This window comes from Hypomesus nipponensis, chromosome 4 (assembly GCF_054491055.1).
Source record: "Hypomesus nipponensis isolate SF chromosome 4, ASM5449105v1, whole genome shotgun sequence".
In the NCBI taxonomy this organism is placed as follows: Eukaryota; Metazoa; Chordata; class Actinopteri; order Osmeriformes; family Osmeridae; genus Hypomesus; species Hypomesus nipponensis.
In genome coordinates, this window is record NC_140364.1 from 9,882,751 (window position 1) to 9,898,465 (window position 15,715).

At 43.7% G+C, this 15,715-nt stretch overlaps 3 protein-coding genes, 1 long non-coding RNA gene and 6 other non-coding genes across 11 annotated transcripts; 8 read left to right on the top strand and 2 right to left on the bottom strand.

Moving 5' to 3' along the window:
• The first annotated feature begins 980 nt into the window (after positions 1-980).
• On the top strand, positions 981-4,465 carry LOC146295426 (uncharacterized). Its single transcript, XM_084695585.1, has 2 exons — positions 981-1,598; positions 3,267-4,465. Exons 1-2 carry the CDS (start codon positions 1,389-1,391, stop codon positions 3,555-3,557), a joined length of 501 nt encoding a protein of 166 aa, XP_084551711.1. The 5' UTR covers positions 981-1,388; the 3' UTR covers positions 3,558-4,465.
• Position 4,466: 1 nt separating this feature from the next.
• LOC146295427 (alanine and arginine rich domain containing protein) lies at positions 4,467-5,794 on the bottom strand. Its single transcript, XM_084695586.1, has 2 exons — positions 5,262-5,794; positions 4,467-5,085 (listed from the first exon to the last, which is right to left on the bottom strand). Exons 1-2 carry the CDS (start codon positions 5,484-5,486, stop codon positions 4,954-4,956), a joined length of 357 nt encoding a protein of 118 aa, XP_084551712.1. The 5' UTR covers positions 5,487-5,794; the 3' UTR covers positions 4,467-4,953.
• Positions 5,795-7,133: 1,339 nt separating this feature from the next.
• LOC146295428 (uncharacterized) lies at positions 7,134-9,077 on the top strand. Of its 2 annotated transcripts, none has more exons than XR_014753300.1 (7): positions 7,134-7,208; positions 7,596-7,655; positions 7,889-7,966; positions 8,148-8,184; positions 8,365-8,426; positions 8,750-8,800; positions 8,976-9,077. It is a non-coding gene; the product is annotated as an uncharacterized LOC146295428 (long non-coding RNA). The 2 variants fall into 2 exon arrangements; XR_014753301.1 differs by having other exon boundaries at positions 7,889-7,947.
• LOC146295429 (small nucleolar RNA SNORA16B/SNORA16A family) lies at positions 7,387-7,525 on the top strand. Its single transcript, XR_014754781.1, has one exon. It is a non-coding gene; the product is annotated as a small nucleolar RNA SNORA16B/SNORA16A family (small nucleolar RNA).
• On the top strand, positions 7,682-7,818 carry LOC146295430 (small nucleolar RNA SNORA16B/SNORA16A family). The gene has a single exon (XR_014754780.1). It is a non-coding gene; the product is annotated as a small nucleolar RNA SNORA16B/SNORA16A family (small nucleolar RNA).
• LOC146295431 (small nucleolar RNA SNORD103/SNORD85) lies at positions 7,999-8,076 on the top strand. Its single transcript, XR_014754786.1, has one exon. It is a non-coding gene; the product is annotated as a small nucleolar RNA SNORD103/SNORD85 (small nucleolar RNA).
• Positions 8,216-8,295, top strand: LOC146295432 (small nucleolar RNA SNORD103/SNORD85). Its single transcript, XR_014754785.1, has one exon. It is a non-coding gene; the product is annotated as a small nucleolar RNA SNORD103/SNORD85 (small nucleolar RNA).
• On the top strand, positions 8,540-8,670 carry LOC146295433 (small nucleolar RNA SNORA44). Its single transcript, XR_014754793.1, has one exon. It is a non-coding gene; the product is annotated as a small nucleolar RNA SNORA44 (small nucleolar RNA).
• LOC146295434 (small nucleolar RNA SNORD99) lies at positions 8,836-8,909 on the top strand. Its single transcript, XR_014753375.1, has one exon. It is a non-coding gene; the product is annotated as a small nucleolar RNA SNORD99 (small nucleolar RNA).
• A 78-nt stretch (positions 9,078-9,155) lies between the features above and the next one.
• LOC146295435 (CTP synthase 1-like) lies at positions 9,156-15,439 on the bottom strand. The gene is made up of 18 exons (XM_084696321.1): positions 15,072-15,439; positions 14,539-14,715; positions 14,273-14,443; positions 13,847-13,947; positions 13,586-13,702; positions 13,341-13,424; positions 13,170-13,250; positions 12,912-13,063; positions 12,585-12,717; positions 12,254-12,342; positions 12,051-12,145; positions 11,827-11,889; positions 11,657-11,700; positions 11,469-11,565; positions 11,327-11,382; positions 11,100-11,196; positions 10,834-10,978; positions 9,156-10,501 (listed from the first exon to the last, which is right to left on the bottom strand). Exons 2-18 carry the CDS (start codon positions 14,702-14,704, stop codon positions 10,411-10,413), a joined length of 1,782 nt encoding a protein of 593 aa, XP_084552447.1. The 5' UTR covers positions 14,705-14,715; positions 15,072-15,439; the 3' UTR covers positions 9,156-10,410.
• Positions 15,440-15,715: the final 276 nt, after the last annotated feature.

Below are 15,715 nucleotides of genomic sequence, written 5' to 3' on the forward strand. Positions count from 1 at the left end.
TTCGTCCTTGTACATTTCGGACAACAGAGATCTAGATTTGGAGAAAACATTTAGCAAACATGTGCCACGTGAGGGCGCTGAAAACCGAATGTTTGCTTGAATTTGGGCTCAGAAAATTACAATTGGCCAAGACTATTCTATTAACCCTTTCACGCATAGTGGTCACTACAGTGGATTCAAAATCCAAACCTTCTATAGAAAGAGACAATTGTAAGTAAATAAAATGTTGTCACATAAAGTAACTACTAAGGAGCCAGATTTTTTACCTGCCTGTTGGTTTTTGCTCCAAAAACACTCATTTGACTTTATCCTACACTAGTTGCCTGATCAACCAGCTAATTATTAGATTCAGGTGTGCTAGATTGTTGGAGCTAAAACCTACAGGCAGGTAGCTCCCCAGGACCAGGGTTGGGAAGAGGCTGAAGTTCTTCATATTTCATTGCATTTCTTTGAGAAAGATGGTAAAAATGTGACACAGTAGTTTTAACAGCATAATATGTGTTTTTTCTTATTGGTTTGGTTAATCCATATTTCTTCAACTTCTTATTTTTTTTACAACCCAGACACATGCTGTCCATCTGAGTGGACAAAAAATGGTGTGTATAAAAAATGTGTTTAGAAAATAAATCATGTTCAACTTCATTTTTGTATGCCTAAAGAGGACTCAAAACGCATGAAAAAAAAAATCCTAACTAAGGTTGTCATAATTCATGCATGAAAGGGTTAAAGACAAGTCTATTCTGATATATAATTCTCCTTTAGTTTGGTGGTCTGAAAGTGGAGGAAGTTTGATTTAAAAAAACATCTGTGAATGCCAATGGAATTGATATCATTTGTCTTGATTTACAACTTTCTTTCAGGCGTTGCTAGGTGCTTTCTGGTGGCAAGGGGGAGACAGTGCAGTGATGTCACATCAACGCTGCAACATTGCCTTCATCAGACCTCTTCCCCCTTCAAATCCCCCTTTTCCCTCCTAAAAGGGAGATGTGTGTGTGTGTGTGGTAAACAACTGGTGAAGCTGACCGGACAATGCCAAGGAGCTGACGTCAACCTCGCTGCGTCACGCAAATGCCCGTCTGACGACACACACACACTGTGCCAAAGAATGGGAAGTATGTGTGTGTGTGTGTGTGTGCGTGTGTATGAAAGGGGGAGGTGAAGAGGAGTTCTACTTAAGATTTGAGTCCACAGCAAAAGCACTAGAAAAGGACAAGTGAAGCCAGAAGAGAGAATTCTCTAGACAACGCTGTATCTAGCTACAGCTGAAATAAACTTAGTACATACACAGGAAGTGTATCTAAAAAGTATAAGGAACCCTATATTAAAACCTAGCCAGACATCCAACCAGGACAGTGATCTGCTGTGTGAAGAAACTAGTGAACTATACCATGACGGAGATGGTCCTGACCAGACTGAGAGACTTCTCATGTAGGGTTGCCACATTCGATGAGCCAGCCGGGTCCGGTGTGTGCAGGGACCCCCGGACCAGAGACTCGTCTCCAGGGGAGGGGGTACCGAAGGTGAGCTGTCCGACTGGAGGGGGCAGCCCCTACAGATTGGACATAGAGAGTGCACTGGCCTGGCTTCGTAGAGAACTGGTAAGCCTCACTGAGAATGTTTTTTTTTTTTGACCAAGCTTCTACTTTCTTGGTTATGTACTTTCACTGTACAGAGGAACCTTGTCTATTATTAAAAGGCAATATTATTTCATATTGTTTGGTAGGGAAACATAATCCGTACATAATAACATAACACAATCCGTAAAACTGAAAATTGTTATACTTAGTGCTGTTAATACCTAAGTTCTTTACAGCATAGTGTGTGCTCTCCTCCAGACATTTTATTGGCTACCAGACCTTAAGGTCAAGACATCAAATCTTTTTGGTGATTCAAAACGTCATTGTGTTGTGTGGTGTCATGTCAGCGCTTGTGCTGTGATAAAGATGTTCGGGGTGGGCGGGCAATGTTACGATGTCACCCTCTCTTCAAGTCCTCACCGCCTTTTGTCACCAATTTAGAGAAAGCCTATTGTCAATGATTAATATATCACTTGGCATTCAGAGTCTTTGGCCAGACAGATCGCCATGGCAACCTAGTGTCCCAAGCACATAGAACACAACAAACCCAGGCGTCAGATGGAAGGCACACAAAGAGGCACAGTGGTGAGGGTAGAGGGTTGGAGACTGTAGGCCACTTTAACGATGTTGTTCTGGCACTAAACTGGCTCTTGGTGTTATGGGAAATGCTCTCATGGTCTAATGGCAACCCTTGGGTTTGGCATCTTGAAGCTTGAAGGCACCAAAATCAACCTTAGTCTAATGTGTTGATGGAGGCCCTTTCTCACTACACAAACACAAATTTAAAAAACTCAATCCAATTACATTCACTCTGTAGAGAGCAATGATTGCCAGGCTTTTAACATGATGTGATACAGGGGTCTGTGTCCCCTCTTTTGTCTCGCCCGGGTCCAGCTTCTGTGTCTAGCATTCAGTTCCCCATTGTGCCTGGGCTGCTAGGTAGTACAAATAATGGAAACATCTACCAAGTAGAACCATTGGATCATTAGATTTCATCAATTCTGATCGTTCTGCATTCATTGGTTGCCATGATGAATTGTAGAAAGGGCACACGCACACAAACACACACACACAATTTAAGTTTAGCCAAGGTGATGGTGGTGGGGGGAGGGGTGAAACCTTTACTCAAAGGAAAGTTCATGTTTCTTCTTCTTATCCGTGCTTTGACAAAAGCGTGGAAAACCAGCATCTTTCAGCGCTGGCCCAGTCCTAGTTCAACGCCATAATTAACGGGGAATGAAATGCGGATTGGCAGAGATGTTTCTTTGTTCAAACATTCCTCTTTCCTGGGACAAACAAGAACTCTTGAGTGTGGTGGAATTCCGAAATATTCTATTCTCACAATACAGGCAATTAAACTGCCTCTCATATAAAAAGAGAAGAAAGACGCTTTGGTAAATGCACATTAGCATGTGAAAGACACAGCCCTGCATGTGAAAAGGTTTGAACACAGGTTATGTCACATCGAGGACATGAACTTTATCAGCCTAACGATGCCAGAGCAGCTCTGAAGTTGAGATGTTTACTCATGGAGGACAGCAGTTTTCTCTGTCTTAATCAACTGTGTTAATTTGACAGATGAACCTGTATGTGACTGTACTGTATGTGTGTGTACTGTACGTGTGTGTACTGTACGTGTGTGGATCGTCCTGTGTCACAGCTGATGAGCAGTTTCTCCACTCTCCTCAGATGGAGATGCGTGCTCAGGACCAGGCACTGATCCGGCAGCTGATGGATCTCCACAATGGCATCCAGGAGCTCAAGCTGGAGCTGTCAGAGGAAGAGGAGGAGCCAGAGGAGGACGAGGAGGAGCCAGAGGAGGAAGTCTGCTGGGACTCTGGGAGTGAAGCAGGGGCCAGTAGCTATTATACAAGCTCGGGTGAAGTCAGCTTCTCGTTCTGTCTATCCACACGTATGACCCCACCACCTGTTACTTCTCTATCCAGAAGGCTTTGCAGCAGAAGGAGCTCAGTACCTTAATCCATCAAACTGTATCAACAGTAATAACAAATGTGAATGTCAAGGGAATCGGAGGCTTCCCAATCTAATCCCAATGTCATTTACTGTACAGTCACATCATGGTTGCATTGACAAAACTCTCACACAACCATAAAGTGAGTGTTGGTCATTGTTTTAATCTGTTGGTAGATAGGCAGGCAGACAAATCTTAAAATACAAATAATGTATCGCATTTCCCAAAAGATCATAAAAAGGTTCACAATGTAACCAATCTGAATGAAACTAAAGCTATTTTCTGATTATTTAAGGTTATTCCCTTTTCATTGTAAATCTTGTGGGAGGGATTTGTCCAGAATATTATGGCCCACCGTTTTTCAACAAAGCTGTTTCAAAATGGCTGCTAAAGAATAGAATGTCACGGTTTTAATTATAGGCATAGTTTGACTAAGGGCAACCCTAATTGCCTTTGAGGGAAGACTCAATTGTGTGTGTGTGATGGTGTGTTTGACCTTTCCTGAGAAATGGCTAATAGTGTTTCTACTAAATGTAAAATATCTAGTCTAACTTGTTGGATAAGACCAACAGGAGGCAGTTCAAATGAAAACTGTTCACTGTAATATCCTGTGCATAATTCCTGTAGTCCTTACAACCCCATGCTTGGGTGTGGATCCTGACTGACACTACAGTGTGTCTCTGTGAGTGAATAGGCCTATTCAACCCCCCCAGATGTATCAGGTTCATGAAAGTTAAATGGGCCCGTAATGAGACAAACAGGCCTTGTTGACACTGTGTTTACACTGCATTTGAGAAGGTATTTTCACAGAATGAGAAAAAATGTTTATGTTTGTCTTTATTATGGAGCTTACGTTTCTGACAGGTACTGTAAGTACAAACAGTATGTCATCCCCAATAAAGAAAATAAAACCAAAGTGATATACAACGTCCATTTATTCACATCTGTAAAAAGCATGTCCTTAAGCCACTCCATTCTTGTGGTACTTCAAGACCAGTTAGAATACAATACATATGTGGAAAGCCATACCACAAATCCAAGTGTTGGTTTATTCTCCATTAAGCATCGCACAATCATGCTAAAAGACATGGAACACTATCAAAACTCCATACACATTTGTATGCAAATCTTACAGGCACTCTGTGAGATGGAAGGTTATTGCAATCAGTCCATACACAAGCCAATGAAGGGCTCCAGTTATGTGACCAATTAATCACACATGCAGTGAGTGCGACCTTTGACTGTGGTATCATTCCATCCATCGATGCCACGTTGATATAAAACACCTCTATGGATATCCACAAAAGAATGTCCCAGTCCCATCATGGGCTCCAGTAAGTTAGGTCCACTCAGTCCCCACTCTGGGACTGTTCCTCAGAGCAGATGCAATTTGGCTGGGGGAGGTCAGTGGTGTTCCTCCGCCTTTGGCTCCAGAGCCCCAGACATACAGATACTTTCCCTCCTGAGTCTCTGGATCTCCGTGTTGAGGCCCAGAAGTGTCTGGGCAAGCTGCCGGTCCTGGGAGCGCATCTCCAGCTGCATGGTTGTGACAGGAGGAGGTATCAGTGTCTCGGAACCAACACACCCAAAAGGCAGATGGGTTGACAAGCACATGGGCACACACTCAAACACATGATAGTCACAGACACAATGGATTTACAAACAAACAGAAAGGCGTACAATGGGTCGTCTGTAGGAACCTATACACCTACCAGTTCAGACCTCAGCCAGGTTATAGCTCCATCTATCTTCGCTCTCCTCAGCTCCTCGTTGGCTTGGTGGCTCCTGTCGATGCTCCTGATGGGGCCAGCACGAGGACCAGACCCCAAGACGTCGGCAGGGTCCCCTGTCGTCCTGAAGGCGTCAATCAGTTTGTTCTTTATGTTCTCCAGAACCAGCGAGGACAAACTGTCCTCACTGTGACTGTCCCTGTTCATGCTGCGTGCGTGTTAGTCCTGCTCCTCTCTGTAGAATGACGTTTCTTTCCTCTTACTCCTGCTGCCTTCCTTTCTTTCCTCCTTTCTTTAGCTTCTTCCACTTGTTCAGCTCTACATGGCCCTTCTTTCTGTGTCCTCCCATCCAGTCTCTCTCTCCTCTTTGTCTCAGTTTGTTGTAGGAATAAGACTCTGCTGACTTTCAGCAGAGGTTTGTGTGCTCCTCTCCAACAGCGCTGCTCATCCCAGGCGTAGTGTGGGACCAGGCAGTTTTGTTCCTGTTACTATGGAAAACCAGCCCTCCGCCTGCCTGCACCCCTCCCTTTGGTAACCCCAATAAGAATGGTGGAAGATCTTGGACAAAGACTATTGTTGCCTCCAAAAGAACTGAAAAGAACCCCCCATTCACTCTCTCCTTCAAATCCCGCCCCCATAGACTTTTTGTTTGAGAGGTTGCAGTGCAGCTCCCAGTTCTGCAGTAAAGACCAACTTGTGTGTGTATGTGTGTGAATGAATGTGTGTGTGAAATGTATCAAACCTCAATGGCTGACAATGAAAGTTCTCAACAGGACTCTAATGCCCTCTAGAGACAGGCCAGTTGCTCAGAGACACACAGACACAGGGGCTTGGTGTGGTCCAATTGAGAGCCACAAAGGCCATCCAATAGGGAAATGTAGACAGGTCCTTTGTGTCAAAAGTAAGTCCACTCCCTTTGGAGATCCTGGATGGGGTTTTGGCATGCTAGCACAGTCATTCTTGACTTTTCAATAGAGATGACACTGAGTCCAGTGTATATTCTCGTTCCTGACTTATAGGACACGGAGGGGTTTCTTGGAAGCACATTTGGAAGAGCACTGAAAGGGCAGTTCTCCGCAGTAAAGAAGTATTTCATATGTCTATTTTTAAGTTTGACAAAAGAAAAGCTGAAAGAGACAAATGGAGAAAACTGAAGAAGGTTATTAGAATCCAGGAGAAAGAAAGAGTTTAGACACAAAGTGACATGGTCAAGATAGTGTTGTCTGTGTAACTCCCCTTGCCTGCTGGAAAACACATTCAATTTAAATGATGACAGCCTCCATAGATATCCCCATACCCAACTGCTCCTGGCAACTCAGAACTGTCCTTATAACCCACCCGAGGGGCTCCCCATTGGCTAATTTTGGCAACTGTTAAGACTGTAACAGCAGCAGAAGCCATAACAGTCATTCGATCGTTGACTGGAGTGATGCACTTGGCTGCCTCCTAGTGGTATTTTGCAGTGAAAGCCTTGGTGTACACAGTTAGGGTGTCTCTATGGTAAGATCAAATGAACCAATAGAGCAAGAAACAGGAAATCTGCCAATAACTAGTGTACTTTCGTTTTTTTAATATTAGCATTTTCTTTTTTTATATTAAGATTTTCGCAAATCCTTTGCCACCAACAAAACAATAAGTTACGACTCCAAGAAATACAGTGGAAAGCCTCTAGCCTCTATCTTATGATTTGAATTTTCAGCTAATGTCAAAAGATTACCGACGATACGACATACATACATACAACTATACATACACAATGTGCAAACATTCAACCAAACACTTCTCCCCATCCCTCCAAAAATTATCTACTTCCGATACGAAATTAACCGCGTGACATGTTAGACCAATCCACAGGCTCTTCCACTCTTTATAAAGAGATCGACCTCCTTTTCCGGTCTCTCTCTTCTCCATGTGACATGAAGTTGGTCGGTAAGTAAAGCTTTAGGAAGAGTGACATTTGTATGTTTTTGAATGTACGTGTACGTGAAAATGAGTGCGTCTATACGCGAGAGTTATCGCTTTTATGCTGAGTTAATGGAGGTGGATTGAGTTCTTATAAAATTCGGTATATACTTGCACATAACGCCACGTGGGCTATGCATCACGTTGCGGCCCTTATCGAAGACGATTCAGTCATCTTGATTTCTTGGATCGGTCAACAAAGGAGCCAACAGTATCATCTTTTGCCGACGGTCGCTGTTTTGTTAACATGTACCTTTTCAGCAACATATTGGAAAAGAACACGACTCGAAAGAAATCTGCTAGGTGGCCTGTTACTGTACCTACCTGAACAATCACGTAATCATTCTCTTTCAGGTGGAACGCGAGTGTGTACGTCAAGTCATTGCCAAATGGATGTGTTACGTCAACCAACAGGTATTTAACGTACACATTTCATTAAACAAGGCACCTATCGAAGCCGTTCATGTTATCTCGTAGCAAAGAACGGTCAACAGGATGCCAAAATGATTACTTCCACCGACGGTCGCTGTTCAGTTCTATTGTAACTGTCTCAGCAACATTAAGGGGAAGGACAGTAATATTCCAGTGCCTGGTTCATAATGTCAAATGCAGCGTGTGTTGCTTGTTATATTCCATTTCTTTTGTAGACCTAAGAAACCCAGCTCCAACCTGAGTTAAATTCTACGAAACTGAGGACATTATCAAGGTATGAGGACATTATCAAGGTATGATTATCCTAAATTGCTGCACACTTCAGACAGGCTGTGATGACACACTTGCCCTCACTGAGAGCTGGCTCCATTATGAGAACCCTTAGTACTCTGCTGAGCCATGTCTAGAACGAATGTTTGTTATTCACTAAGCCTGAGAAGGCCTTGCATTCTCTTACTTAAATTTGTATTGCAGGATCAATCGATACCATGGGGTGACCCAATGGATTAAGGTAAATCCAGACTTTTTTACTGTTTTTTTTTGCTGGCCATGATGACACACTTGCCCTCACTGAGAGGATTGCCTCGATAATGAGACTTCTTATGTACTCTTCTGAGCCAACTCGTATCAGAAGACCTCAACACGCATATTAAAGAATCACAGGCTTAACGTGTCTCTTGTATTCTTTTAGTGATGCCATGGAGACCACCCTGTCCAGCCATGGATTTGGATTTTGCTGAGATGAAGGACTGGGTGAGTCACAGCAGCAGTTTCCCTTGTAGCCTCCCTACCTCATGGCAGCATCAAGCTATGGACCCAACCAACTCTTGTTTGGGAGGGGAGAACTCCCCCACATGGTACCACCCATGCATGCAATCCTAAGGACCGGAGCTCTCCTGTAGCCCATGGTTCTCCAAGTGCATGCCAGAGCAACGGGGAGTCTTTGACTGTCATGGCTTTCCTGTGCCTTTGGCAGTCACTCTACTGTCCAACACACTTGTGCAGAACCAGATTGTGGGGTCTCTCGTTGTGGATGTCTGCTTTGCTTGCTAATGTGTTTTTGTTTTGCCCATCAGGCTCCTACCCGAGGGTCCTTCGTGTGGCGCAGTCTCCCCGGCCATAAACGGGTATGATCATCATGTTTGTGGTGTCGAGTGTTTATGGTGGTCTGTGATGATACCCTATTATAATTGTGACTGTTGGATGAAACATGCGGATATGGGACTGAGATCAGTAACGCCCTGATGCTGCATTGTGTTGCTGATGGGTGAGATGTTCATGTTTCATCATCCCTCCTTCCAGGTGTGACGTCCCAGCCTGTGGCCTGTGCTGGCTGATCATGCCATGTTTACCGTTTTAGATCGATGGCCGATTGATCATGTTTAATAAATGAACCTAAACAACTATGCTTGTCATCTCTTCACTGCAACATGCTGTAATGTAACCTAGTGTAAATGGTGCTTTTTAATTCACTTTGACAAATGCAGGTGAGACTTGATTTTATTAATCTTGGCGTTCTAAAGACCTTTTTTGGAATGATAGTTTAAACAGTGTCAGACTATTGCGTTGCATCGGACGCTCTGTCTACATCAAACTGACTTGAAGTGCTACAGAGCTTTCAACACGCGTGACAAAATCTACCTGTTTAGTTACATTCAGTTGGGATACTGTGACAAGTAGGGGTGGCAATCTATTGGTACCTCATGATTCGAATCGATAACATTTCCATTCAATATGCTTGCACACAATGTTGCATACCTTAAGGAAGTGTGAAATACCCTAAAATCAATGACTCTAAAGATACTAAGACTGGCAGACAAGGAGCCACAGTCCATATTACTTGATTGGTACCAGTTAAATGAATTCAGTTGGTTTGAATGATGTTTGAACCAGGGGTACCATGTTTGACCAGACTGAATGGTACATATGCTTATCCACTGAGCCAGAAGACTCCTGCAAGTTAAGTTCTACAAGAGTAATTACCACTGACACTAAATGCCAAAGGACAACGTACATTGTTTCTGTTAATTCCAAGATATATAAAAATTATCTGCCTCATCCTTCTGCAAACTCACTTGTAAGAACTCGTTCACAACATCGTGACATACTTCTTGAATAGAATTTCAGCAACATGGTTAAATAAACTCAACAGCTTACTATCAGGGATGGGGATATTTTGGTTTTGGGGGTCACGATTTGATAAATGTATTCAAAATCAAAAATATTTTGAATCTGATTTTAATTCAATGTGTGCTACAACTTATTTTGTGTGAATTGCTAGAAGACAATTGCAATTTGTTTATCAATTTTTCCCCCCCACCCCTAGTGACAATGAAACCATAATGGAGTGGGTTTCCAAATGTATTGTCCTGATTTATTAAGCATTAGCTTAACTTACATTTTACTGCATGTTCCATTAACCCTTTGATAAATATTTACATAAGGCAGCATTAAATGGAAATAACTGGCACATGTAAAGTCGACTTGAAATACTTATACACTAATTTCATGGCAATTATGTAAGGGAATACAAAGAGTGTACTGGCAACATTGCTAGTATGGCTTCGCCTGCCAGGTCAGGAGCATTCAAAAATACAAATCCCTGTGAGTAGTTCAGGTGAGCCTGGTTAATTCAGTCCTCTTCATGTGTTTATACATCCCCTGACACTTTGAAATTGGCTAAAGATGTGTAACCTCATCCAGTAAAATAGACAATGAACTATAAGGCTTATCACTCCTATTTCATCTCCTGGGAGATTGAGGTATCTGGGATGAAGTTGCCCTCAGAGTCTGGACTGCTGCTGCCACTGTGGTCACTGTATGTGTCCCTATGGGGGGGGGGGGGGAGAGAGAGACAGAACGTTACACCCAATCATGTCACCCAAGCTCTACAGGATTCAGTTGTGCCTTTAGTTGTGTTTGATGTCATGCATTCATTTGATTGCGTATCTGATTCACTACCCACACACCAGCTGTCTTTTTTGGAAGTTTTTCATCCATTTATGTGCATCTTTACCATGGAACTAAAACAACATGTTTTCCCACACAGAATGTCCCTACCAAAAGGCATTCAAATGAGTGAATAAAGATCCCTGGGCAGTGGAAACGAGTGTACTGAAACTGGAATAATGTATGCAGTGCCCAACGAAGGGGTGATTACCGTGGAGACAGGCGGCAGTTCTTCTGGAGGTAGCCCTGAAGCTTCCCAGATGCAGCCAGCAGCAGACCGAAGTACGGTGGGGAGGGCTTGATGGGGCGGGACGTGAACTCAGGGTGGTACTGGACCCCCACAAAGTACGGATGGTCTGAGAGAACGTGAGGAAAAGACAAGCATCTTACCGGAATCCCAGTCTCCATGTGACCTTGCAGTCTTACATGGTCATTTATCCAAAAGAAAAGTGTTATTAGGGAAATAAATGAACTGACCATCCAGCTCTATGATCTCCATCCTCTCTCCTTCCACATCTTCCCCTACGAAGTGGAAGCCTTTTGCAGCAAAGTGCTGCTTCAGCTCTGGGTTGACCTGTGCAAGGGGCCAACACGATCAATAACCCACAAAGGCCAATTGAAAAGAAATTGCTAGGCTCAACCAAGAGGACTAAAACGTATTATAGTGAAACCAGATAAATAAAACATTTGACTTCTTCACCAACCTCAAATCGATGTCTGTGTCTTTCATCAACATACTCAACTTCTCCGTAAAGCTTTCCTGCAACGCAAAAGCCACGCAACCATTCAGAGAGCTAGATCATTTACGCCGTCATGACAATGTCACATAATGCCAGTTGCTCTTACGCAATATGCTGTTGGTGCTCTTGAAGATGGTCCGTCTCTTTCCAAGCCTCATGGTCCCGCCCATTTGGCCAGGATTGTGTTCTGGCATCTCAATCACCTGGAACGATCAATAAGGAACCGGTTTGACGATCAACATGACCTGTCATTAGAAGGACAAATCTGTCCTGTGTTTGAGAGATAAGACCTACCACTGGGTGCTTAGATTCTGGGTGAAATTCTGTGGAGTTGGCATCTGAGGGAAAACACAAAACAATCAAGTGACCATAGTGACCATTTCCAAACCTGTTATATGATTATCAAGAACCACTGATGGATGAATTATCTGTAGTGTGTGTGTATTAAAAAAAATTGTCCATACCTTTCCAACCCAGAACATCCCTGGCAAACTCACACACGGCCAGCTGCATACCTAAACAAACACCTGCCCAAAGAGAAGAATCAGCTGTGGGGTCAATGATGCTGGCACCATGGCTTGAGATAATGTCAACATGCAAAAAACAGCATCTCTTCTATTATGGTTCTCCATAATCGCATTAAAAGTCTTAAGTCAGTTGCTGACACAACATGGCCAGTTGTTGGTACCTAGAAAGGGTTTTTTCTGTTTCCTGGCCCAGTTGATGGCGTGGATCTTTCCCTCAGTCCCTCGGACACCAAACCCCCCCGGAACCAGAATACCACTAGGCAGGCAAGACAATGACAATACAATGTCACAATGCTATTCTGAGGTGTTCTTGGAGCCATGGAGCTCCCCCCCCCTCCCCCTTCCCTGTAAGCCCTAAACTCACTGTGCACTGCAGAGCTTCTGCCACGCCTCATGGTACTTCACTGGCTCCTCCTGCAACTTTTCTGGCTCCAAGTCTGCAGAGTCTACATACTAACAGTGAGAAAGAAAGAGACCACAGAAGATGAAAAGGAAAGAAAGATGGGAAAAAAACTAAGCAGGGCTGCTAGTTTTGGCTGCCAACACCATCTGGCATGTAGCTTGCAGTTATGTAATTTATGTATCGTTAAGTAGTTCAATATGTATGCATACTCATGAGGATTTCTCAATCTCTGCAAAGGATCACCCAAAACAAACTCGTGTTTATAGTCAGAACAGTGTTGGTAGATGATTACCTTGACCTCCAGTTTGTGGCTGATGGCTAGAGCTGAGTGCTCCAATGCTTTGATAACTGAGGCGTAGGAGTCTGAGAATTTGGTGTACTTCCCCACGAGTGCTATAGAGCAATGTTCCAGCAATCTGTCAGACCTAGGAAGAGGACGACGCACGCTTTGTATTTACAGCTACACCCTAACACAATCCACCAGACGGTGGTAGGGCTGCATTACAGTATGAGACATCAAATTGAAGAAGTGGCATTTAACACCAGAGATGTATTCAAACAAACCAAAAAAACAATCGCAAACACATATAGCCCTGGAGGCTGGTCCGTGTCCACCCACCTGTCTGACATCTCCTTCCACTTGGTGAGCATCCTCCTGGGCCGCGTCTCGATGGGCATGTCCAGCCTGCGGGCGAAGTAGCCCACCACACCCTGGTCCTCCAGCAGGAGAGGCACCCGGTAGATGGACGACACATCATGGACACAGATCACCTGGGAGGAGGGGGAGGGGGGGGGGGGAGGAGACCGCAGATGAATCATAAACAGTGTTGTGTTCATCAGCCACATCCAAACGTATGCAGCTGAACGGAATGGCTACCTGTTCTGGTTCCACGTGGCAGAACATGGAGATCTTCTCTTTGACCAAGTTCTCCAGCGGAGTGGAACAGCGACACATGATCTGTTGAAAACACGGTTCTATTAGCCGGGCAATCTTCGCCATAGATTCTGAGTCATGATGAGCGATGGAAGATTCTGTTGGAAACCTCACCAGATCGGGGGACAGGCCCAGTCCTCTTAGCTCCCGGACACTGTTCTGGGTTGGCTTGGTCTTCTGTTCTCCTGTAGCACTGGGCTAAAACACCCCCCCAACAGAGAGAATAAATGCATTGGCACTGTGTGTGCACGTCAAAAAAGCATATACTACTTACTGGATGGCTACTCTAGAGACTGAAAGAAGTGTGTTTGTGTCTGTGTGTGTGTGGGAATATTAAAGTACAACTAGTCCAGTCTTACCTGTGGTATGAGACTGACATGGATGTTGCAGAAGTTCTCTTTCTTGACCTTGAACTGGAACTGTCTAAAGGCTTCAATGAAAGGCATGCTCTCAATGTCCCCTACGGTGCCCCCTAACTGCAGAGGCAAAAAAAAAAGGCGAGTTAAGTCCCAAAGACAGACATTGTCTTAAATGCTGAGTGACATCCAGCTTGACATCTCCATGGCGGTGGCATGGAGTGGCAGTGTAAGGAAAAAAAAGGGGCGTTTGTGTCGTGTTACCTCTATGACACACACTTGGGGCTCCACGTGGTCATCATCCACAGGTATCTTGGCCTGGCGCATCACCCATTCTTGGATGGCATCTGTGATGTGTGGCACCACTGCATTGACGAAACAAAGGCGGCCGGTTCATCATCTCAATTCAATGAGCTTCATTACATCTCTCTTCATCAGTGTGTATCAGAATGGCATACAATACATTTATTCTGACCATTTCAACTCTGTCTGCATTCAATGTCCCTAAAGTATTTCTTATTTTTTCATTACCTGTGATACAATACATCAATACTTCTGTTTTTATTTTTCGTTTTTTATTTTGATATGACTGACTGCAGTATAAACTCAAACCCTTGATAATTTAATTAAAAATCCGTATAAAGAGAATGGCATAACTAGTCTTCCTCAGGAAGGAGAATGCTGCCTCACCTTGCACAGTCTTGCCCAGGTAGTCCCCCCTCCTCTCCTTGTTGATGACCGACTGGTAGATCTTGCCGGTGGTCAAATTGTTGTCCCTGGTCAGCCGGATGTCCAGGAAGCGTTCATAGTTCCCCAGGTCCAAGTCCACCTCCCCACCATCATCCAACACGAAAACTTCCCCTGTGAGGCATCAGGAGGTGACATCGTTCCATATCAAACCGTGACAATAATATGACATAAAGGGAAAAACGACTGCTTTGAGGGTACAAACCCACCATGTTCATACGGTGAGAAGGTCCCAGCGTCTATGTTGATGTAGGGGTCGATTTTGATTGCTGTGACATGCAGGCCACAGGATTTAAGGATTGTTCCAACACTGCTGGCAATGATTCCTTTGCCAATACCAGAGATTACTCCACCAGTAACCAATATGTATTTCATATTGAGGTGTGCTATAAAGGTTGAAGAACAGGTTATTTAAAAGGGGAAAATATAAGTTATATTCTTGTTGCTATGTAGTTGGTTGGATTAACTTTTAAATACATAAAATTGCTTGGATAAATAGTTAAATAAACAGGAGAAAAGCGACATTGCCATAGCATTACAGAAACTAGCTTGCTTATGATTAAAAAGTATGTACGCTAGTTTGGTGATTTAAAACTACAAGGACACATATATCCAGGCAACCTTAACTAAGCCAGCTAGCTAGCTAGGTCCCTAGCCTAGCCTATTCAGTCAGAGCTCTATACATTGCATGTTTACTAGCTAGTCAGCTAGCAGGGTATTTAAAAACAGCACGCTTACTCACCAAATTAAAATGATTCTCAGAACAGCCTTACAGATCGGCAATTTGTTTAAAAAAAAGTTTGATATTTAATAACGAACGCCTTGTTGTGCCTCACCATCCAGCTATTCTCAACACGTGTTGGCTGACCAATCATCACCAACGAGCATGGTGTTTCACACATTCCCAGCGATTCCTCGCCTGCTGTCGTGAAAGTACCCGCATTTGGCCGTAGACATTTTTCTACATAAAGGTTAACAAATGATAACGTCTACTATCAGTTACCGTTGTTTCAGCCATTTCCCTTCGATAACAATTGAAAGTGACTGTCATCCTATAATTATACATTATGGTATAATATTTGTTGCAATGTTCAATTTATTAAAGAGTGTGCCAACACAAGATGCACTTTTATTGTGAAATATCGTGTGTGATTGCGTCGTGCTTCACGCTGCAAGTCGCGGCTAAAACCCATTGCTGTTGTGGGCACCAAGTATGCGTAATATGTGTGCATGCTAACCCACGCCGAGATTTCATGACTGGTTTGAAGTGACTGTACAACCAGTAATTATCCAGCAGGTGGCGATCAGACTCCATCATGAATTCAGATCACCTTGATATACAGTAAAAGAGCCATACATTGCTACTGATGACTGTGAAAAAGATTC